The 22,159-nt window shown below is 50.1% G+C and overlaps 3 protein-coding genes across 3 annotated transcripts in view; 2 read left to right on the top strand and 1 right to left on the bottom strand.

Annotated features, from left to right (window-relative positions):
- Positions 1-946: 946 nt before the first annotated feature.
- Positions 947-1,378, top strand: LOC308040171 (ribonuclease CL2-like; the record flags this gene model as incomplete). Its single annotated transcript, XM_080344034.1, has 1 exon — positions 947-1,378. The coding sequence occupies one exon, from the start codon at positions 947-949 to the stop codon at positions 1,376-1,378; it is 432 nt and encodes a 143-aa protein (XP_080200160.1).
- Positions 1,379-6,211: 4,833 nt separating this feature from the next.
- MBOAT4 (membrane bound ghrelin O-acyltransferase MBOAT4) lies at positions 6,212-8,299 on the top strand (the record flags this gene model as incomplete). The annotated part of the gene is made up of 3 exons (XM_080343175.1): positions 6,212-6,330; positions 6,882-7,097; positions 7,384-8,299. 3 exons carry the CDS (start codon positions 6,212-6,214, stop codon positions 8,297-8,299), a joined length of 1,251 nt encoding a protein of 416 aa, XP_080199301.1.
- A 2,963-nt stretch (positions 8,300-11,262) lies between these two features.
- Positions 11,263-22,159, bottom strand: part of PRAG1 (PEAK1 related, kinase-activating pseudokinase 1) — a gene marked incomplete at its 5' end in the record, with an annotated part of 20,952 nt that continues 10,055 nt past the window's right edge. Inside the window, 3 exon segments of the mRNA XM_080343805.1 lie at positions 11,263-12,632; positions 16,258-16,985; positions 20,438-20,595. Coding sequence (XP_080199931.1) covers positions 11,595-12,632; positions 16,258-16,985; positions 20,438-20,595 — 1,924 coding nt within the window. The 3' untranslated portion in view covers positions 11,263-11,594.

Below are 22,159 nucleotides of genomic sequence, written 5' to 3'. Positions count from 1 at the left end.
TGGCTCTTTGCTTGTCTCTGCCTTAGTGGAGCGCCAGGAGCATGTGAGGTGATGGTCGGGCAAAACTAGTCCTAGCACTTCTGAGGGACACCCACTTGCCTGAAAGGGAACACAGGGGGAAGGGACGCGTGAGTCCTGAGGTGATGTGTGCCAGTCATGGACACACCACATTGTCCAAGAGGGGCAGGAGCACCTGTCAGTCACCCCAGAAGTGATGGTGACATCCTGCCCTGCTGCCAGGGAACGTGGGATCATCCTCTGCCACCCAAGGGGACCCCATTGTCCTGCTCCCCACTGGACACGTGGCCCAGGCCAGATTGCATGGTCGAAGGCAACATGGGCAGGAGGCACCCGATGGGATGTGTGCAGCAATTCGTTAATGACTGCCTAATGACCTTGGGGCTTCTCAGATGCCTGGCTCACCGCACACATCCCCTGGACCTTGCTCTTTGCCCTGCTCCTCCTCCTGGATCCTTGCCCATTGGGCCTAGCTGGGGCCAGTATAAAAGGGGTGCAGACGAGTGGGAGGGATCCCGGAGACCCTGAGGCCATAAGGGAAACTCAAGTGCTCACACAGGTGCGGGACATGTAAGGAAACAGGGTGTTTGTGGAAGGAGGCTGTGAGGAGCCCAAGCATGTGGTGTTGGGGGGAGGATATGTATGAGATACAAGTGTTGGGGCAGGGGGGGTGTTCCATAGGGGAGCCAGGCTTCTAGGGGGTGCCAAGCTTGTAGGGGGTGCCGAACTGTAATGGACCCAGGCATCCAGGTGGGACCCTCAGATGTCCCAGGTGTCTGAGGGGCTCCCTGTGCATTTAGAGGAGATTTGTAAAGGACCTAGGTGTCTGGGAGAGGGAATTTGTAGAAGAATCGATTGTCCAGGGCGGGTTTTCCAATTGGGGGCCCAGAAGTCCAGATGGCCCTGACCCTACTTTCCACAGGTACCCATGGCGGGCTGGGCCCTATGCATGGCTGTGGTGCTGGCAGTGCTGGCAGGGGCGGAGGGTGAGAGCCGCTATGAGAAGTTCCTGCGGCAGCATGTGGACCACCCCCAGACATCGGTGCTCGCAGCGCACCGCTACTGTGAGACCATGCTGGCACGCCGGCGGGTGACGGCCCCAGGGCGGCCCTGCAAGCCTTCCAACACCTTTGTGCACGCACCGGCTGAGGAGCTGGTGGCTGCCTGCAGCCAGACACCTGATGAAACGGGGTTCCACAGCACCCCAACATCCATGGACCTCACGGCTTGCCGCCTGCGGGGAGGGAACAACTGGCCACCTTGCACCTACCGGGCCCGGCAGCTCCAGCACCATGTGCGTGTTGCCTGCCTTGATGGGCTGCCCGTGCACCTCGCTGGCACCCACCCTCCACCGCAGTGAGGCTTGACACGGGGCTGTAGGGGGGAACGTGGTTTTCCCCTCCCACTGGGGGCTCTGTCAGGGGGGGCTGCAATAAAGGAGCTGCCACAGGCCTTGGCTCTGGCATCAGCTTCTGAGGGGGACCCTGAAATCCTACCACTGGGTGCTTCTGAGCCCCCTTGGGATCCAAGATGGACCTGATCCCATGTGCCTCATAACTCCCTGGCTTTTCCCAACCTCCTGGATGTCCCATAGCTCCCAGGGTGCCTCTGACCTCTCCTGCACCCCATAGACTCCTCCCATGTTCCCTGACCCCCCCCTTCCTGGGTGCACCATAACTCCCCTGGGTGCCCTACAACCGCCTCAGGGTCCCCCTGATCCCCTGGATGCGCACCCAACTCTCTCCCCAGCTATCCTGACCCTTTGGGTGTCACATTGCTTTCCTGGATGCCCGTATCTCCCACACGGTCTCCCAGTCTCCCATGTGCCTCATAACCCCTTGGGCACCCCCAACTTCCCCCATGCCTGTCCCATAAACCCTCCGGCACCCACAGTCATCTCTCCTACCTGCCTCTGACCTCATCTGGGGCCTCTCTGCGGCTGAGTCTGCTCTTGGGCCCCCTTGGTACCCCCATGAAGCCAAGCACTGCTTGGGGCCATACAAATTTGGGTGGGATTTCATGTGTTTCAACATGTGTTCATCACCTCTCATCCTGTCACTGGGCACCACTAAGAAGTGCGTAGCTCCCTTTGTCATCATTCCTCCCCATCAGTACTTACCAGTACACTGATAAGTTCCCCCTGCCCGAGCCTTCTCTTCTCCAGGCTGAACAGTCCCAGCACTCCCAGCCTTTCCTCTCATCAGAGATGCTCCAGGCCCTTCAGCAGCAGCGGCCCTTTGCTGGACTCTCTCCGGTACGTCCATGTCTCTCTTGTACTGGTGAGTCCATCAGTGGATCCAGCATTCCAGATGCATCTCACTGGTGCTGAGCGGAGGAGCAGGATCATCTCCTTTGACCTGCTAACAACACTTTGTCTAATGCAGCCCAGCAGGTTGGTGGTCCCCTTTGCACTGGTCCTATTGCCTGAGGAGCCCCAAGTTCCAGTATAAGTTGGGAAATGACCTATTAGAGAGCAGTGTAGGGGAAAGGGACCTTGGGGATCCTGGTGGACAGCAGGATGACCATGAGCCAGCACTGTGCCCTTGTGGCCAGGAAGGCCAATGGCATCCTGGGGTGTATTAGAAGAGGGGTGGTTAGTAGGTTGAGAGAGGTTCTCCTTCCCCTCTACTCTGCCCTGGTGAGACCGCATCTGGAATATTGTGTCCAGTTCTGGGCCCTTCAGTTCAAGAAGGACAGGGAACTGCTGGAGAGAGTCCAGCGCAGGGCAACCAAGATGATTAAGGGAGTGGAGCATCTCCCTTATGAAGAAAGGCTGAGGGAGCTGGGTCTCTAGGTTGGAGAAGAGGAGACTGAGGGGTGACCTCATTAATGTTTACAGATATATAAAGGGTGAGTGCCACGAAGATGGAGCCAGGCTCTTCTCGGTGACAACCAATGGTAGGACAAGGGGTAATGGGTACAAACTGGAACACAAGAGGTTCCACTTAAATTTGAGAAGAAACTTCTTCACAGTGAGGGTGACAGAGCACTGGAACAGGCTGCCCAGGGAGGTTGTGGAGTCTCCTACTCTGGAGGCATTCAAGACCTGCCTGTGTAGCCTCATCTAGGTGTTCCTGCTCTGGCAGGGGGATTGGACTAGATGATCTTTTAAGGTCCCTTCCAATCCCTAACATTCTGTGATTCTGTGTGATTCTGTGATTCTCCAATGGAAACGCTAACAACCAGGTCCTATGCTGCTGCAAAAACATAGCCCAAATGCCTTCTGAAATTGAAGCTGAGGAAGGAAAGAAGGGCAGCAAGTGGTTTTCCTGATAGTTTTCAGTTGCTTCCTGTCGAAGATGTCTCTTCCTCGTGTGCCTTGAGTAACTCAGGTGCTCCTTTTCTGGAATTCAGCAGAAAGGCACTTGGGGGCCCCTCCATGGACTGGGGAGCTCCAGCTCTAAGCCCTGCCCCACAAGAAGATCTCTATGCCCTGTACACTGGAGGGGAACTGGGGTATTTCAAGGACATTTGGGGCATTCCTGGTCTGTTATAATAACTTCCAACAGATTCACTTCTCCACCCTGTTCCTTCCGGGCCACAGGAGGAGCTGGGTGGGCTGATCATCTCAGGAGGGTCTCTGCCTGGGGTCTCTACAAGGGCATGGATTTGATCTCTGCATCATTTCTTTCTACCCTGGTTCATCAAGGCTTAGAGGAGGACTCCAGCCTCTTCACCTAGTCACTGGCAGCTCAGATTGTCCTGACACCGAGAGAGAAAAATACCACCACTGTGATTTACCCTTGTACTACAGGCTTTGAAGAGGATGGGAGAGGTAGCACCCATCCTGGTCTTTGAGCAGCAGTCCCAGAGCAGCAATGCCAGTTCTGGGATATCCTGCATGCTGGAGCTACTAAGCGTGCTGGAAAGTCTGGGTTGCTCCTGGCATCTCCCCTTTGCCTGGTTGATTCTGTCTTATGACACCACAGGGAGACAGAAATTGTCATCCCTGTTTTGTGGATGGGAGTTAAACTAAGGTGTAGCTAATCCCTAACAGCAGCCATCCTAAGATCACAGAGAAAGTCTGAGACAGGAGCTCAGTCCAGGCCCTATTTAATGAACCCTATTTAATGGTCTCCCTTCCCACTTACTTACTTTTCTCTGGATATAAAAAACAAACCATGTCAGTCTGACTTTTTCTTTAAAATAACTTTTTTTTTTCTTTGGTACTAATGTACATCTTTCACTTTGCAGTGTGTCCTGCAGCAGATCAGTGTAGGCTACATTACAATAGGCAACCAAAACTGTTCCCAAAACAGCACTGTATTCCATCAAGAAAGCAACTGTAGACTTTCTGGATATTAGCCCAAAGCTGGTATCTGAGTCATACCTGCTCGAATTTCACGACCAGTGTTTGGTCTGACAAGGGTCAGCCTGCTCTTCTCACCTGCTGTATTACCAAACAATTAATTCCTTAGCCAGGAACCGGGCTGTTGCTTGCTTAGTCCATGGATATGAAGAAAATAAAGCTCTCTCTCAGGTGCTTCACTATGGCTCACATGCTCACTCTAAAATCATAACATGTCCACCACCCGACATCTGATGGTATAAAATGAGAGGCATGAGCAGTGTGTTAATGTTTCTAGTGCTACTGTGGAAATTGTTTCTGCTTCTTGAAAAGCAATGGCATTTCTGCAGAACCATAGCAGGGAACTGCTTGAGTGGGTATGGCAAAGGCCTTCAAAAATATTTACTCAGCAAAGTCAATACTGGGCTCCATAGATCTGGCAGAATGAGTCCTGTGAATTCATGCTACGCATGCCAAAATAGATGTGGAAAAAGCTTCTCTCCAGTGCTATCACTTGCTTTTAAAATATACCCTGCACAAATACAGCAAAACACAACTGGTTTCTCTGCAGCACTTGCTCTAATATTTTTTTCAGTGCGGTTTTGGTCCCTTGCCTTCTTATAACCAAATAACTCATGCAAACAATGTGGTGAGCTTTCCAACATGACGATACCTTGGAAAGCTTGGTGAAGAGCAGAAACATTCATGAAAGTCAGACTTGATATATTTTTTAAAATCAAAATTTCATATCTTAATGAGCACAGTTCTTTCTGGAACTTTAGGCACCAATTTTGCTTGTTTTATTGAAAACCAGACTAAACTAAATATTTTGAAGGGGAAAACCTTATTTCTTCTACCCCTCCAATATGTCATTTGTTTTCTTCTAGAAGGAAGTTCCTGGTATTCCTCTTAGTATTCACACTGTTCATTTGCCTAAAACAAAGCAGATATCAACTGAGTTTAAAAAAAAAGTCCATGACCTTTCCATATCAATATGTCTGGTTTTCTTAGCTGTAGCTCACAAAGAGTCAAGTCCTATAGGCTGATTTTTTTTGGGCTTTTTTGTCTGTTTAGCGTGAAATACTGCTGGTGTTATTGTGAGAGCAATAGCAACTGGTTTCATGTCACCCTAGAGAATCGCCTTTCAAGTATGGCACAAAAGAGCATTTTCTGCTTTCTCATATGGCATATTTTTGAATGAATGCACAGTTTAACGGCAACAACTAATTTCTACAAAAACAACTATGTGACTCATTATTATTTTTGTATTTCCTTATTTTCTTGAAGACAAGTTATGTGGAGAGAATAGAGGGGTTCTTTTACCTCTGGTAAAAGAAAAGGCCCTGTAGCTTGGTCTGAGTAGTGAGGCTGAGGGTTTCACCCTCCCTCAGCACTGAGAAGTGGCAGAGCCGTCCTTTTCTTTCTGTGGGCAGGGGTATAAATGTTGTGACGTCCTCACCACTACCCCATAACAAGTGAGCTGGGAAAAAGCCACAGCTTTCTGTGTAGGATGGAGATGAGAGGAAACGAAGAGAAAGGACCAAGCCTCTGGGAGTACCTGGTGATTTGCTCAGAGATGCATCCCAGCACAGCACACAGGGCAGCTCAAAGAGGCTCTTATCTTGGCAGCTCACTCTTGCTGTTGAATTACGGGGTAATGGCCCAGGCGTCTGGCAGAGCAAATAATCAACCCAAACTTTTTCCATATACACACAAACCTTGAGACAGAGGTGCTTGAAAGAGTCAGCACTGACAAATAAAAACATGGTCCTCTTCCTGCAGATACCTCCGTTTCCTTGGCTCTGCTCTGTATTTTGAGGTCCTGCCACGTATAAAGAGGAGCCAGAGCAGCCCTTGGCTCAGTGCTTTCTCCAGGTGTCACAGGCAGCTGAAGCAAGGTGCTCAATGCGCTGGGCAGACCTGCTCGTCCTTCTCCCTGCAGCCCCGTACCGGCTGGCAGCTTTCCCCTTCGCCGCTGTCTTCCACTACCTCTGTGCTTCGGGGCACCTCTCTCTGACTGCCCGGTACGTGGTTGTCACCCCTGCTGCTGTGCTGAAGGCAAGTCATGCCTGTGAGTACTTTTGGGGGGCTCTCCTGACCAGAAGTCCAGCAGGATGCATGGTAGTGAGTCCCCGCTGACTCAGGTAAGAATGTTTATATGGCTTGGATGTGAGCTGTCCCCAGTTCCCCCCTCTCTGCAGTGGAGCCAGATACAGGTCATTAAGGACAAAAAAGCCAGGCCAGACACTCCAGTGTTGCAAGAGGTGGTTTTAGGGGTGTACCAGGATAAGCACACAGGCAAGGGGAGCAGGGCAGGGAATGGGGACTCTCTCTGGTGTGACTAGGGTGGGGGTCAAGCGGGGCAAGCAATGTCTGCTCCAGATTTGGCCCCCATTCCTGCTTGCAGCCATGATGGCCCTGTGATCCCTCAGCTCCATGAGAGGCCAAGAGACAGACTATAGGGGGACTGCAGAGGCTGCAGGACCCAGACTAAGCCCCACTATCAACACCCTGGCAGAAATTTCAAGCCCCATTTTCTCCAAAAGACAGCCAAAGGGCATCTGGTCTCTTCTAGGTACATATTCCTCCTCACTGGAGGATGTCTCCTTGCTGGCACAGCTATGGGCAGTTACACTGTATTGCTCCTCATCCCTGCTGCTGGTTCCGTGCTCATCCTCCTCTTTGTCAGCCCAGCTAATGCCCACACCTGGGTCTTCACCTTACAGATGTCCTGGCAGACACTCTGCCACTTGGCTCTGAGCAGCCAGGAGCTGAACACGCAGGATGCCAGGTAACACCTCAGCTCTATCTCCTCCCCGTTCCTCCCCTTGGCGGGCTGGGGGTCCTCCCGGTCATTTTGAGAGGGTGGAGGTCCCCCCAGGCCAAACTGGCTCACTGGTCCACAGCCATCACTCTGCCCTCTGACTCTGGCTGCATCCCTTTTTGTGGGCGATACTGTGGGCATGGCAGCGTGCTTGGGACATGGGACATCACATCCCCCGCATAAGGCCTTGCCCTGTGCCTTAATGTTCCCTTGCAGGGACTCTCGGCAGCTCTTGGGTGCTCTCTCCTTCCAGGCCAGCCGTCACCCTCTCTGCCATCATGCTGCTGACCCAGAAGGCAACATCTCTGGCCCTAGACATCCACGAAGGGCTTGTGTCACTCCAGCAGGGACAGGGGCTTCTGCAGCAGGTGCTGCCCCTCTGCAGCTACCTGCTCTTCTTCCCAGCCCTCCTGGGGGGGCCTCTCTGCTCCTTCAGCAGGTTTCAGGCCCAGGCTGAGTCCTGCGGCACTCTCCCCATCCCACTGAGGGCAGCTGGGCAGCGGTGCCTGGGTGCACTGGCGCTGCAGGGGCTGCGTGTGGGGCTGGCCAGGGGCCTGGGGGACAGGCAGGGCTGTGCCGGCTGGGGCTGCCTGCCCCATGTGTGGGCACAGGCCCTGCCCCTCCGGCTGGCCTACTATCTGCACTGGGTGCTGGACGAGGCCCTGCTCAAGGTGGCGGGCTTTGGGCCAGAGGCAGGCCAGGGAGACCTTTCCTTCCGTGACCTGTGGACACTGGAGACAACCCACCGCCTGGCCGTCTTCACTCGAACCTGGAACAGGAGCACGTCCTGCTGGCTGAGGAGACTCATCTTCCAGCGCTGCCCTATCCAGCCACTCCTGGCCACCTTTGCCTTCTCTGCCTGGTGGCATGGTCTCCGCCCTGGGCAGGTCTTTGGTTTCCTGTGCTGGGCTGTCATGGTGGAGGCTGACTACCGCATCCATCCCTTCCTCAGCGCCCGGGTCACCACCCGTGGCGTGAAGCTCCTATACTGTGGCACAACCTGGGTCTTCACACAGCTCATCGTTGCCTACATCCTGGTTGCTGTGGAGACTGATAGCTACTCCATGCTCTACCTGCTCTGGACTTCCTGCAGCAGCATCCTTCCCCTCTGCTATGGCCTCACACTGCTGCTGCTGCTGCTGTGTGCCAATAAGCCAAAGCAGAATTGAGCCTGTCCTGGGCTAACCTGTGCGGCTGGTGGGGCACATCCCTGCATGCATGAGTACACAGGGTCAGAAGTGCTGTTGGCCAAGAAATCTCATATTACAGCATCTCTGGAGAACCAGGTTGGCTTTTACTCTTAGGATATTCCCCAGCTTCAACTGATGCACTGAAACAGGGAGATGTCACCAGACCATGGAGCAAAAGGGCTTCTAAGAGCACTGCTTGCCCAGTTTGTCTGGGTGGTTTGGGTCTTGGCTGTATCTAGGAAGCACACAAACTCCCCGCCAAACTCATCTGTGCTACAAATGCACTGGTCAGCAACCGTGCCCAGCTCCTGGGATTCTGTCCTCCATGGGGATAGCAGGCCCTGGCAGACAGCTGCCTTGCCACCCTTCTTGTGCATGTGGACCACTGGGAACCTGGGCACAGGGAAAGGGGCTGACAGAGTGTCTAGAGCCATCACAAGACAAGAAACACCCCTTTCTCCACCCAGCAGTACTACCAAGATGTGTGGTGCTCCTGTAGCAATTGCTCCTCAGTACAGTCCCTGTGGCATGTAGACCCCAAGCTATGTTCCCAATTAGACATCTCCTACAACCCCCACTCTCCCTGAGTGGGTGACATGCTTGGCCACCAGAGTGCAGGGTCAGCTGTGTCCCCTGCCACATGGAAAGAAGGATAATCCATCCCTCCACCATTCTTGCAGAAGATCCTGGGCACAGGGGCAAGGACACCTGCTAGGAAAAGGGGGACTGCTGCCCACGGTGTGCTGAGGTCAGCACAGGCAAGAGGGAGCAAGCCAGCAAAGTCCTCAAATCCAGCTGTAGCATTCAACCGAGACTTAAATGTCGCTTTTACCACAAGAGCTACACAACAAAACCCTCAAGTCCATGCATTTGCCTAGAACCCAAAATCCTAGGTCTGTTTAGGCTGGAGAAGAAGCATGAGCTACCATAGGGGAAAGTATCAGGAAAGCATGGAGCTAAGAGTTTGTTAATATGAGAGCAAGAAGCCAACCACCACATCTCAAAACAATATAGCTGAAAATGTTACAAGACTATTGTTGTCCTCTGGTCTGCTGGGCATGCTGCTGCAGGGCACCAGGACCAACACCAGAACCAGTCTCAAGCACTCAAACTCAAGGGAAAGTATTTTGATCATGTTAACATCCCACACCATGCAGGCCCTGTGTCAATACCTGGATCAGTTTTTGTCACTAAGCTGAAACTCAGCATGGAAAATGGATCCAACCTTGGTTTATGTGGGCTGGTTGGATGTTCAGCTGCTTCTCGAGTCCTGCTGAGTACCCAAGCTTTGCAAGCCACTTGCCCCACATATTATCTCCCTATTACCAGCACAGATTGAATTTGGCCATGCCCTATCTCCTTCAGTGCTGTCCTGCAGAGCTGCTGCCAACTTACTCCCTACATCCATGCTTACAAACCAATTAATCTCTTCATCTTCTGTCTGAAAAACATGCTGGGTTCCTTCAGGCAGGTTCTCCAGCTGTTTCATCACTCTGCTGGCACATGGGAGACTACATAGAGCAAGCCAGCACCAGACTTTCCACAGTGATGTGTCCAGAATGGTCCATAGGACAGCAGTTCACAAGCCAGAAGGCTCCTGCCCGCTGTGCTAGAGGGAAGTGGACCCCAGAGTCAGATGCAAGAAAGCCAGTGTATAAAAAAAATCCCTGATGGCCACAGTTGGAGCCATCCCACATTCTTTCAGCAGGCAGGGACATGCGTGGCCTCCTCCCTAAGGCAATCAGAGGAAATTCATTGCAAATAGGTGCCCAGCCAAGGAACCATCCCCTCCCATCAGCAGCAACCATAGCCAAACAGATAAACAAACAAACAAAAAAAATCCAGGTGAGAAGCCTGGAAAAGGTTCACAGAAAGTGTATGAAGTGTCAAAAAAAAAAAAAAAAGAGGAATTAATATTCCCCCAAGAGAGCAGGATGGATCTGGAAGTGAATCAAGGCTGGAGGAAAGCACTCACAAATTTCACTCCATTTTGGGCTGGAAGTGAGGTAGCTCAGCTAGTGACCTACCCCTTCTCCAATAGCTGCAGAACTGGTGTCAGGAGCAGGGCAGCTCATCTTCACCTCCTGTTGGGGTGAAAGAGAGTAAAAACAGCCCACAACCTTTTGGAAAATCAGGCTTTCTGTGCAGCAGCACAGCCTCTCTACCAAGCTGGATGGCTGCTATATGTCTGAATGGAGGGAAAGGGGCTGGAGAGAGTCGAGCCAGCTTCTTCCTCTTCCATTGTGCTGCTCTTACATCGCATCTATTGGAAAAGCATGTTTGCAGTGCACCCAGCTGTATTCATTTCCAATTCAAACACCAACAGCAGTAAGACCCTCCCAGATCACAGGCAAGTGGCCCCAACCTTTTACATGCCAGCTCATCTTTCAATAAAGAGGTTGAATAAATGCTAGACACAGGGGCAGGTGAATTACCAGGTGAAGGGAGGGAGCTGGAGGGATGGAGAAAGCAAAGCATCTGCCCCTGACTTTTCCCTCAAGGCCTTGGAGGCGAATTGGGGATTTTCCATTTCATTAACTTTACAAGGGGTAATTCCCAGCATGCAGCATCAACCTCATGAGCTCTCTCTCACCCTTTCACAATCAACAGCCTGCACAACTGCACCACTAGACAGGAAAGCCATGCTATAGTAGTATCTAACTAAGGTAATAGGCAGCCAATAGAGTTGCCTTCAGTGGAAAATACAGCTAATATGCAGAAACAAGCAGTATTTTTTGGTTTTAAAGTCAGAAAAAAAATGGATACCAAAACCCACAAAAGGTGTGAATTTGAAATCCCTTCCTGGTTCTCCCTTGCAAAGGAACATTATGTGGATTGCTTCTGCTCCCCAGGAGAAGCAGCGAACTGTTCGTCCCCGCTGCCTGCTCTGGAGAGCAGTGGTGCTCCTTGGCATAGAAATTCTGATGCTTTAGGAGGGGTAGGGATCAAAGGGCTGTCCCACAGGCACAGAAATCAACTCAAGTACATTGTGTTCATTAGAAACATGCACACACGCAAGCGGTTGTTTATTAGTCCATAGACTTACCATACCAAATAAAAAAAAAAACAAACCCACAAACATCCCCCAAATTGGGGTAGGTTCCCAGTTTTGCCTGCTCCCAAATTAACAGTGCTGAGTACTAAATGCATCTTGTGCATTCTGGTGGGAGTGCGGGGCAGGAGCTGAACATGAGATTCAAGCCTCTCGCGTGTAAAGGGGCTGAGTACATTCAACCACAAGGAGCCCTCAGCTGCCTCCAAAATGCAGCCAAGGTCAGAGCAGCTGCAGCAATTTCAGTGTGTGCAACAGGGAGGCTGGGTCAGCAGATGCCAAGTACTGGCAGCACAGCCAGTCCTCCAGTTCAATGCTCCGCTCCATGTCCACAGCCCTCTCAGCAAACTTCATCATGAGCAGTGCACGCTTCATGTCCACCCAGTTCTGCAGCACCTGGCGCAGGGCTTCCTCCTGGCTGAGGGGCTGCTCGGTGAGGTCTTTCCGGGGACCCCAAAGCAGACACTGCAGCATCCGCTTGGCCTCGGTGATCCGCACACGCTTGATAGGATCTGCTTCCAGCAGCAGGTGAGCCAGCTGCTGGAGCCCCCGGGAGTAGATGGACAGGGTGGGCAGAGCAGGGAGGTCCTCAGGGCTGTACTCCTGTCCCCTGAGGTGCACCTTCTCCTCGAAGGGGTTGGGCTGGTGCAGCAGCTCATAGATGAGAATACCAGTCTGAAACTCGTCAAACTTCTTGTACTGAGAAGCCGACACAATCTCCGGGGCCAGCCGGGCTTGACTCTTCTTCAGTTTGGAGTCTCCAGTTCCTGGCTTCTGTTTGGCCTTCAAAAAATTGCTGATGATGAGGCGGGGTAAGTGTTTGTCATCTTTGGCTTTCACACAGCTCATGGGGGGCTTGCAGGGGACAAGCAGGAGGTTCTCCAGACACAGGTCACGATGGATGATACCATGCTCTTTGAGATGCTCCAGGCCATTGCAGAGCTGGAGGAGCAAGAAGCAAACACGGCGCTCATACAGCTCAGGCTTGGCTTGGTGCAACATCACTGAGTCCCTCACGAAGTCAGCAGTGGTCTGGCTTGGCACCTCCCGGGTAATGACCACCACGCAGTCATGCTCGCTGGCAGTGCGGGAGGGATGGAGGCCATCCCCAGGCATGCTTTTCCCTGCGTCTGGGGCCAGCAGCATGCTGGAGGGGACAGAGGCCACAAAATGCCCACAGTCCTGCTGGATGTTGAAGTGGACTGGCACTGCAGGGCTGCAGTATGAAGCAGCCACCTTGGACTCCTGGGTTTTACAAATCTGTGAGGAGAGACCAAAGGAAAAGTCTCATCAGTCAGTGACAGAGACAGGGCAGAGACGAGAAGTTTGGAGGTAGGTTCCTAAGCTGAGATTTGCAGATGCTAAAGGAGACATCAGTAGAAGCAGGGTGCACATTGGTCTCTTTAGTACTTTAAAGTATCTCCTGGTTTGAGGATCATTTTCTCACTGCAACAACCCAGCCTTAGCAACCAGATGCCCAGGTTGCATCTCTGGGTACGCTTCCTTTGCCAGGCAAGGCCCAGTATTTGCAGGAGGGGAGGAAGAAGATAGCCCTCCCATGAGTAACTTCCAGAGATTTTGTTTCATTGCCAACAGAAGTGACACAGCTTTTACATCATGGATGTCATCGAGATTCCCCCCTGCCACCCAGGGGACACTTTGCAGAGGGAAAAGTAGAGGCAGTGGCAGAAGATGTGCTGCCGCCATCTCTGGAGATTGTTAACACTTGCCTGAATGAGGCCCCTTGCAACATAACATGGCTGTGAGGGTGGCCCTGTCTGGAGCAAGGGGTGGACAGAGACTGCCAGCACTCTTTGTTCTCACCTAGCCCTTGTCTGGTCCTAAACCCTGGAGCCACTTTCACATCCTCCTCAACCACTTGGCTTCGTTGTTTCAGCAACTACTCTCAAATCCCCGACCAATGGCTAATGTACTCATCAGCACAGGGAAAAAATACCAGAGAGAAAGTAGGAGCTGACAATAGGCTTACAAATCAGTGAGAGGGCAGCAAACTTTAGTGGGAAAGTATTTTATAATCTGGATTCTCTTAAACCCACATGACTTTTATTTCATTTTGTTGTGTATTTTAGCTTTATGACTGCATTAAAGACTAAACAAACTCAAACCCAGGTTTATTATAGGAGTATCCATTAGCTTATGGGGCCTTCTGGCATTTCTATTATACATTTTTTTTTCTTTTATTTAGTGATGTATTTATATCTCACCCACAGGAAACAGCAACAGGCTGAAACTCAGCATAAAAGGTTTCAAACCCTGAAGCATGCCACTGCCAGTCACAGCATGCGTGCAAAATCAGACAAGAAATCAATTTTGCCTCCGAGTTAAAATAAATGCAAGAATAGAGAGGAGCTGGAAAAGTGGGCTGCTTTTGTATTCCTCTAGCAAGGGTCTGAATCTAGGCATTTGCAGGTAATTCACTCAGATCAGATCATACTGTGGAGATGGGGCATTTTACATTCTTATTGTCCTTTCTGTTCTAAACAAAAATACTCTGCCATGGCCGCATGCTTATTTTGTGGGAAGACAAGCTTTGGAGAACTAGGCAGACTGCAGATTAACACAGTGGGCTGCAGGAAGACACAGAAGGTCCCCAAAGGTGGCAGAGACCTTCCAGCCCTCTACTGAACAAGCCTGCTTGTTCCTCCCCACATAGCAAAGATGTGTAAGGCTTAGAAAAAGGAGAGAAACTCCTGAAAGAGAGGAGTCTCTGGAAGAATAACTGCAACCAAAGATGGGGAGATCTTTCGTGGCCAGCCATTCCTCGTGACTTTGGCTGCACCAGAGGCATCCTCCATGCAGCAAGCTCCAAGAAGGAGCCTGGACCTGACTTAGTCACGCATCCTTAAGCGGAGAAAGAAGCTGAGGCATAGAGCATATCTTGGCTTAATTCCTCTAAACCTATTTCATGTAACCTTGGCTCATTCTAACTGTTTTATCCATGTCCGTGTCTGCCTGTGCACAGCCCAAACTCTGGCTCCTGCTGCTTAGCAGGCTACTTGGCTCAAGTCATATTATGTGCCCATTTAGAGCTCTCCAAGTCTAAATGTAACTACAACTCCATAATTTCTTTCATGTCAGAAAATCTGTACCAGAAGCCAGGAGGCAGAGCTAGGAGTCAGACAGTTGTAAAGCTTCATGATTCTCTATTTTGGCTAGCAAAAGGGAGATGGCACGCAGGAACACTGCAGGAGGTATACGTGTGCACATGTGTAAACATGTACATGACTTGACTTTATGCCGGCGCAGAGTATGGCCCTGTCAGAGTGTTTTTGGCTTTGTTAAGGTGCTCTGCAGCACACCAAGGGCACAGAGTTAGACCACATCACATGCAGGGACACAAAGGCAGTCCCGTTAAGAGACTGAAATGGCTGTTTGTGCCTGGACAAGAATTCACACACCTCAGCCATAGTGGTGAGCCTCTGAACCCCACCTAACATGGCAGGCAAGAGCAAAGGTGTGTGCATGTCACTGGGAACCACAGATTAAAAAGAAGCACAGCAGGTCACCATGAAGTTCTTGGGTTTCCTGAGGAAAGTTAAGACTTATTTAGGTATAAAAGGCAAGAGAAGCTGCTGCTCTGAGTGCTGGACTAGGGGTATTGGTAGAAGATCCCATCTAACTCCATTCTGGCTATTTACAGCCCCCCTGTTGGGTTGGCTGTACTTCCTTTAGAATATCAACTGGCTTTAAAGCTGCCACATAACTAAGCATCCCCTTGGGGTTCATAATGGTGGAAACTATTCAGCAAACATTTTTTTTTTTTTCTTGCTTAATGCATCTCTGACAGTGTTCTTTTGAGAATTACTTTAGATTTTGAAAACAAGCTGAAGAGTAAGCAGCAATGAGATGCCCTAGGGTTAAGTCAGAATAGAAATCAAAGGCTCTGTATTCAAGTAGTAACATGGGTGAAGAATCCCAAATCCATGGGATGTGCATGAAATGGGTTGGATAAGCTTACTTACCCAGGTTTCAAAGAGCTGAACTATTGCACCTCAAGTTTCCATTTCAAACATGGATTCCATAGAATTACAGGAAAAAATTCCAGACCTGACCTTAACAGTATGTATAGGTCAGCCTCACATTGTTTAATCGAGACCTGCAATATCTTAACAATGCCTGTGGTTTCAATACGATATAAGCACTCACATGGTTTCTGGGTCAGACCTTACACTTAAAAGGCAAGCAGAGGCAAAAACGCTGTCTTTTGAACAGCCTTTCATCAGCTTGTGTCATCAGAGGCAAATGCCTTTAAGTTTACAACACAGTATTTGCACAAATACTTTTTAGAGATAAACTGGTTGGGTTGCAGACCCTACTAGTCTGCAGCAATAAGCATCTGACTGGCATTTGTTACAACAGAAACTACTTCTCTAAATTAACCTTTACAAGGGGCAGGGGAAAAATGGCAATTTTGGAAGGGCTTTTGCTTGCCAAACTTCACCTGTAAGAAAGACAAGCAGAGAAAACAGGCCATTGTGTGCTGATGGTGCTTCTGAAAGGTGTACCATTAACTCTGCTTCCCACTCTCTCATTCAAACCCATACACCAGAAAGGGGAAGAAAAAGGCTCAAAGGTTTAATCCCAGCTCAGCTACAGAACCCCACACAGCCTTGGACCTTGCAGCTCTTTTCCTCTCAACTGGAAGATCGAGATAAGGTTCAGGTTGCCCAAAGAGGCGGTAGATGCTGCATTCCTGGAAACATTCAAGGCCAGGCTGGATGGGGATCTGAGCAACCTGATCTGGTTGAAGATGTCCTTGCTTATTGCAGAGGGGTTGGACTAGATGAGCTTCGAAGGTCCCTTCTAAGCCAAACAATTCTATGTTTCTATGAGAAGCCTGGGTACCTCCTGGGCATGGGCTTACCTTCACAGCATAGGTGGTAGAAGGGTCCTTGGAGCAGGTGGCACAGTAATATATTGCATCCCCCGAATCGCAGCAGGGCTTGTTGCACGCCAGCTTGAAGAGTGACCAGTTGTTCTCGCTGAAGCGCAGCTCGTTCTTCTGTTCCCGCATGAAGCAGTCCTCACATTTGGCAACCAGGCGGCGCAAGGACTCAGCATAGAGGGCCCCCAGCTTGGTGTATACCCCCTCCTTGCTGTCAATATTGCTCAGGAGGTTGTGGAGCTGGAGGCTGGAGCCTGATGACACCTGGCTGGACACACTGAGCTGCGAGTTTGAAAGGGACTGGAGGTTTCTGCTAGGAACACAAGCCCTTGTGCTCTTACCAGTGGCTGAGCCCCAGTAGCTGTTTCCTTTGGAGCCTTTCTCCAGGGACTCGGAGGAGGAGAAAGCTCCGGGGTGGCCCCCCAGGCTGGCTGAGTGGCCGAAGGGATGCTCCTCTTGGCGGCAGACATTGCTTTCTGAGTGGCTGACATTCAGCCTGGGGCTGGCAGCACCTGAAGATGCCTGTCCCCCAAAAAAGCCATCTGGGGAGGACACAGTTCTGCTGACTGTCTTCTTCTGGGGCAGAGGGGGTGGGCAGCTGGGGGCAGAGGCGGGACCATCCTCTCCAGAGGCAGGAAGGAAAGGGACAGGGGGAAACATTTGGCTCTCAGCTGGAGGGGGCGAGTGATTCGGCTCAGACGAGTGCCCTGGGAGACAGCAACATACAAGAAGATGCCATGAGTGGTCCTTGCAGCCTGAGAGTGCAAGTCCTTCTCCATGTGGCAAAATACTGGCACAGGTTGCCCAGAAAGGTGGTAGATGCCCCCTCCATAGAAACATTCAAGGCCAGGCTGGATGGGGCTCTGAGTAACTTGATCTAGTTGGAGATGTCCCTGCTTGTTGCAGGAGGATTGGACTAGATGACCTTTAAAGGTCACTTCCAACCCAAACTATTCTGTGATTCTATGTCCGTGCCACTCCGACAGGCCACCTCCCCAGGGAACAGAGCAGCAAGCCAGGTTACATCAAAACCAATCGCACGGTCCTCATCTCTGCAAACCTTCACTGAAGTGATTAGGGATTTAATCCAGTTTAATACAGCAGGTTTGCAAAGCAGGCTGCAACCCGACTTCTAGAGAAATGCTCCCCACAAAACCACTCCCCTACAAACTGCGTACACAGTAGTAAAAAGCTAGTAGCGGGTAAATATTTAAGCTGTGGTGTCATGCACTAAGAGGTAAGAACGAAGCACTCAGGGATATGAGGACAATCTCTTAAACAAAGCGCGTGTTCCCTGGGAACTGCCACCCAGTGCTTCAGCAGCATGGCATGATAAGGAATGACTCACACTACATAGCCCCAGCTCAAGTGTGAGCAGAGTAGCCCAAGAGGTGTACTGAACTTGTCTCTCTGCCTCACATTGGGTAAGGATCATGGGGCAAGGCCTGGGATTTTGGCAATTTCCATCCTCCTGAAAAAAATCTGGCCTCCCCCCAGGCCACTGCCTGTCCCCCAGCTTATTGACAGAGCTCTTTGCTCAGAGGATTTGGATAGTTGGCTGATTTCAGGCAGCTGTAGCAGCTGTTTTCCTAGCCAGGCCAGACTGCAGACAGGTAATCCAGTTGCATGTCATGGAAGAAGGGGAAGAAAGGGAAAAGAAAAAAAAAAGATTTGACATTGAAATAAAGAGCAATAATTTCAGGTTATGGAGACAGAATGAATGTGTAATGGAGAGGTCTGCAGGGAAAATTAAAAGAAGAGACAATTATTTCAGAGAATATTCTACATCACTTGAACGACAGGCTGGACTCCTGATAAACTCGAGCTCTGCTAACACCTAGCGTGCAAGTGTAGGCCTTGAAAGGTGCATGGTGGGGTTTCTGCTCCATGCAAGCCCAACAGACAGCGGGATCTATTGCTTTCTTTGAACCCAGCTTCCAAAGCTTTAGAGTGGTAGCATGTCACCCCTCCTTCTCACAAGGCTGCTGGTGAGAAGGTTCAGCTGCCAGAAGGCACTTCCTCACAGTGGCTTTCTGCTTGCCCTGCAGGAATGCCCTGGGGCAGTTTGATATCACCCTGCAGCAGGCGCTTGTCTCAGTCACAAGTCACAGCCCAAGTGACTCACCAGCTCTCATGTACCACCTCCAAGTGCAGGGGCTAGGATCCCTGAGCTCCCAGCCTGTCCTGGCGAGTCTGTGCAGTGTCACATGTGGCTCACAGCCATACCAGCTGTGCCAGAGCAGCAATCCCTATTAGCTGCTCACTGCCTGAGACCACATGAGGTGGGGCAGGTCCCCTAGTTCTCAGCTACCAGAGTGGATACTGACAAGGAACAGTGTTGAGAGACACTCCAGGAATGAGCAGCACTGATTTTGGCTCCTACTGAAGATGAACTTTCCATTCAAGTCAGTTTTGCCACCCCATCTCTGATAACATCCTCAGAAACAGCTCTGTAGGAAATGTTGTGAATCGGCACGTTTCTTTTTGCCCTAGTTCTGGGATGCTGAGCTATCTGACTCCTGTTGGACCCTTGCCCCAGGTGTCTACTCACATTGGACACCCAGTCACTGAGCAATTGACTGCTCTCCAGTTTCAGCTGCTCCCCAGCTGCATAGTTAACTAACCATGGAAACCATGGCTCAACAAGAGATGACCCAAGCTGTAGCAAAAACCCAGATATCTGCATCATAACCTGCCTGGTCCACAGGAAAGATCCCGTCTGTTAAAACACTGTCAAAAGCCACAGGCAGGGATGGTTCAGTGCGGCATCTCTTGCTGCTCCTGTCCAAGGGGCTTTGACAGAGGATACAGCCAAGAGAAATTCTTCGGCATGCAGCCCAAATGCAACTTAACAGAGGCACCTCTGCCAGGACACGCAGCTGAATCCCCATTTCAAGAGGCAAGATTTACTTGACAGACAGAGTCTTACAGAACAAACGTCAGCACTGGAAGCTTTGGCAACCAGTCTGCACGCCTAGCCCACGTGTGCCAAACTGCTCTTACCTTTTCTTTTACGTGCTGCTGGGCTCTGCCCCAAGCATAGGTTAACAAATGAAACCCTTTCACAACATGCTTAACGGTTCTCTGCACCTTCAGTGTAGAGCCCTTCTGCGTGTCAAGGCCTTAAAAGCTTCCTCTCCTTCATATTTTAACATCTGACAGCATAGCCAATTAATGTGAGCTCACCCCATTCAGTGATTGACTGCATAGCTTCTTGCTTGCATCAGCAAGAGAAACTGCGTTTGGGTTATTCATCTAAAAACTCAGCTTTCCTGAGATGGGCTGAAACAGTTGCTACTGTTAGCAGAGGCAATCCTCTTGTCCCATGTCATTTCGACAGCAAATTGCTTCTGTGCCCAGCAAGTAAAGTTCCAAGATCTGTGAGGTTTTTTTCCCCCTCTACAATTTCCTGGCATGGTGTCACTCTCAGACTCCAAGTTAGTGGTGGAAAAATGGAGTTTCCAGAGCTCTGGCTCTTAATTTTATTGCTGAACGTTGTTGCTCTTGGAAAGACAGAACTTCCACTACATGAAGGCTGCTTTTGCAAAGGAAATACTTTCTGAGCTGTTGAACACGTTAGCGCATGTCTAAGTTACGCACTGATGAGAGAAGTGACTTCATAGTAAGTATTTTTTAAGCTCAGTTAAACGAGTGCAGGCAGATTTTTTTCCTTTTCAAGAAATAACTGGGAACACAATGAGAGGGAGAGAACACCTCTAGCAGAAGAGCCTTTCTGGTAATCCTCAAATCTGTGGAGGACTTTCTGTGGCAGGGCTACTTGTGACCTCTTGCAATGCATGAGGCACAAGCAGGATAAGTACAATTGCTTTATGATGGAGGTTTTATCCAGACAAGAGGAGAGCCACTGGATTAATGATTTTGGCATTTGCCAAATTAAAGAGGAAAAAGCCCATGATGTTGGCCTGATTCTGTGATATTCTTCTTAAGTGCATCAAGAAGCAGAATGATAGGAAAAGTAGAAAGATGAAGGGTTGCTGGGGGAACTAGGTGATGGGATTCTCATGATCCCTGCTCTGAAGATGCTTCCCCAGCAATGGGACTCAGGATAGAAGTAACTCCTTTCTCAGGAGTTAGGTCCAACACTACATCTACTACCTCAGGTCCAACACTACCTTCCCCACACCTGACGGTCACTTACGGCCATCACTGCCAGTCTGCGTGTCCGAGTCGAGGCTGTCACTGGAACCAGCTGTGAAGCTGACGTGGACGGTCCTGAAAGGTGGGCTGAGGCTCTCAGCAGAGCTGTTGCTGACCCTCTCCAGCTCAGCATTATTTGGGTTCATCTTCAGAGCGTGCCTAGAGAGAGAGAAAGAGTCAAGAGACAGATGGCAAAAGATGCCCTGTGTGCACTTGTGCATGGAGACTCAAGCCGAGAGCAGCCTTAGCTTGATCCCTGCACACCCAGGCACTGTGCAGCCCTTTATCATGCCACCACTGGGAAGTGGAGACCCACCACTGTTTGCCTTCAGTGAAGTTCTCAAGGGAAGGGAGTGGCATCACTCCTCCCATATTACAGAAGGGCAGGTTGAGGCTGGGCGTCAGAACCCAGTTCCTTCATGGTGGAGGCATAAGTGGGAGATGAGTCTGTCCCTAGCAGCTGTTGTCTCCTCAGTGCATCACAGTAACAACTGGCACCTTCTGCCTCTGCAGAAAACAAGTGTCTCCCAAACTCAGGGCCTACCATGCAACTTTTAATATAAGAACTACAGTTTTCCATGCAGCTTCCATCTAAATAAATAAATTAATAAAACCATAAACCGGGCTTACAACCTGTCATGTCACAGTTTAAGTGATCAGTTGTAGGCAAGCAGGACTTTTTACTAAGATAAGTAATTTCCCCTGCATTTTCTTCATTTTTTGCTCCTTGGAAAACAGCAGAAACTGTTGAAATCAGACAACACATCAGAGCGCAAACACTCCTAGGTTTGGTACCATTCAGACCCTCTATTGACCAGCAAATGAAGGTTATTTGTAAATATTTTTTAAGTAAAACTGCCAATCTGCTGACAAAATTCAACGTGTTGTTGATTAGGAATGTGAAAACGTTAGTGGCAGACTTGTAAAAAAGAAAAAGGACTTCCACCAGCTATCTTGCCGGAAGGTATCCAGTGTTTCCTAATCAGATGGCTGAATGGCTGCTGAGAAAGACAAACAAAAGACGTGCACGACCGTTTTCTCGTGGCACCCTTTTCATGCACACAGGATCCCTCCTCTTCCAAAACCCTCAAGCACAGCAGAAGCCATGAGCAATTTTTATTTGAAGACTGAGAAATGTTTAGCTCCCCATCCAGACAAATCACTTACTCTTGTGTTCTTGTGTCCACACCACCACATGGAGAGCAGAGTGTATGAGAAGCCCGGAAGAAACTTCTGCCAGACTTCCTCATTTGCCTCAGCAGCCTCGGTCTAAAAATACTCAGAGGCTGACGAAAATACAGCTCTAAAAACCACCTCAGGTATAGCTCAGCAGAGACACTGGTCTTGCACCAGTGATGAATTCACCACGGCAGCCCTCTTGGAGACGACTGACAAAACTTCACCGCACAAGTCACAGTTAAAAAATAGAGTGTGAGGGACACGTTGAGGCTTTTAGCTCCATTATAATTAAGGCTGTCGAAAGTAACAAACTGGACTGAATTACTTTTTCTTCTTTTTTTTTTTTTATGATAAAGATATACCTTTATCCTACAACTTTCTCAGACACTTAACGTTTAGTAGTTTGAGGGACAAAGAGGCACGGATGCACACCCATGCCAGTGTGCTGCCTGACCTGACAAGAATCAAGGAAACGTTTGAATCCATAAGAAAAGATTTTGCAAGAGAGCTGGCTCAATTTGCACAGATGAGAGGTTTTCTAACA

The sequence above is a fragment of the Nesoenas mayeri genome, assembly GCF_963082525.1.
Source record: "Nesoenas mayeri genome assembly, chromosome: 4".
NCBI lineage: Eukaryota > Metazoa > Chordata > Aves > Columbiformes > Columbidae > Nesoenas > Nesoenas mayeri.
Note: the sequence above shows the minus strand (reverse complement) of the source record. Positions and strands in the feature narration are given on the sequence as shown.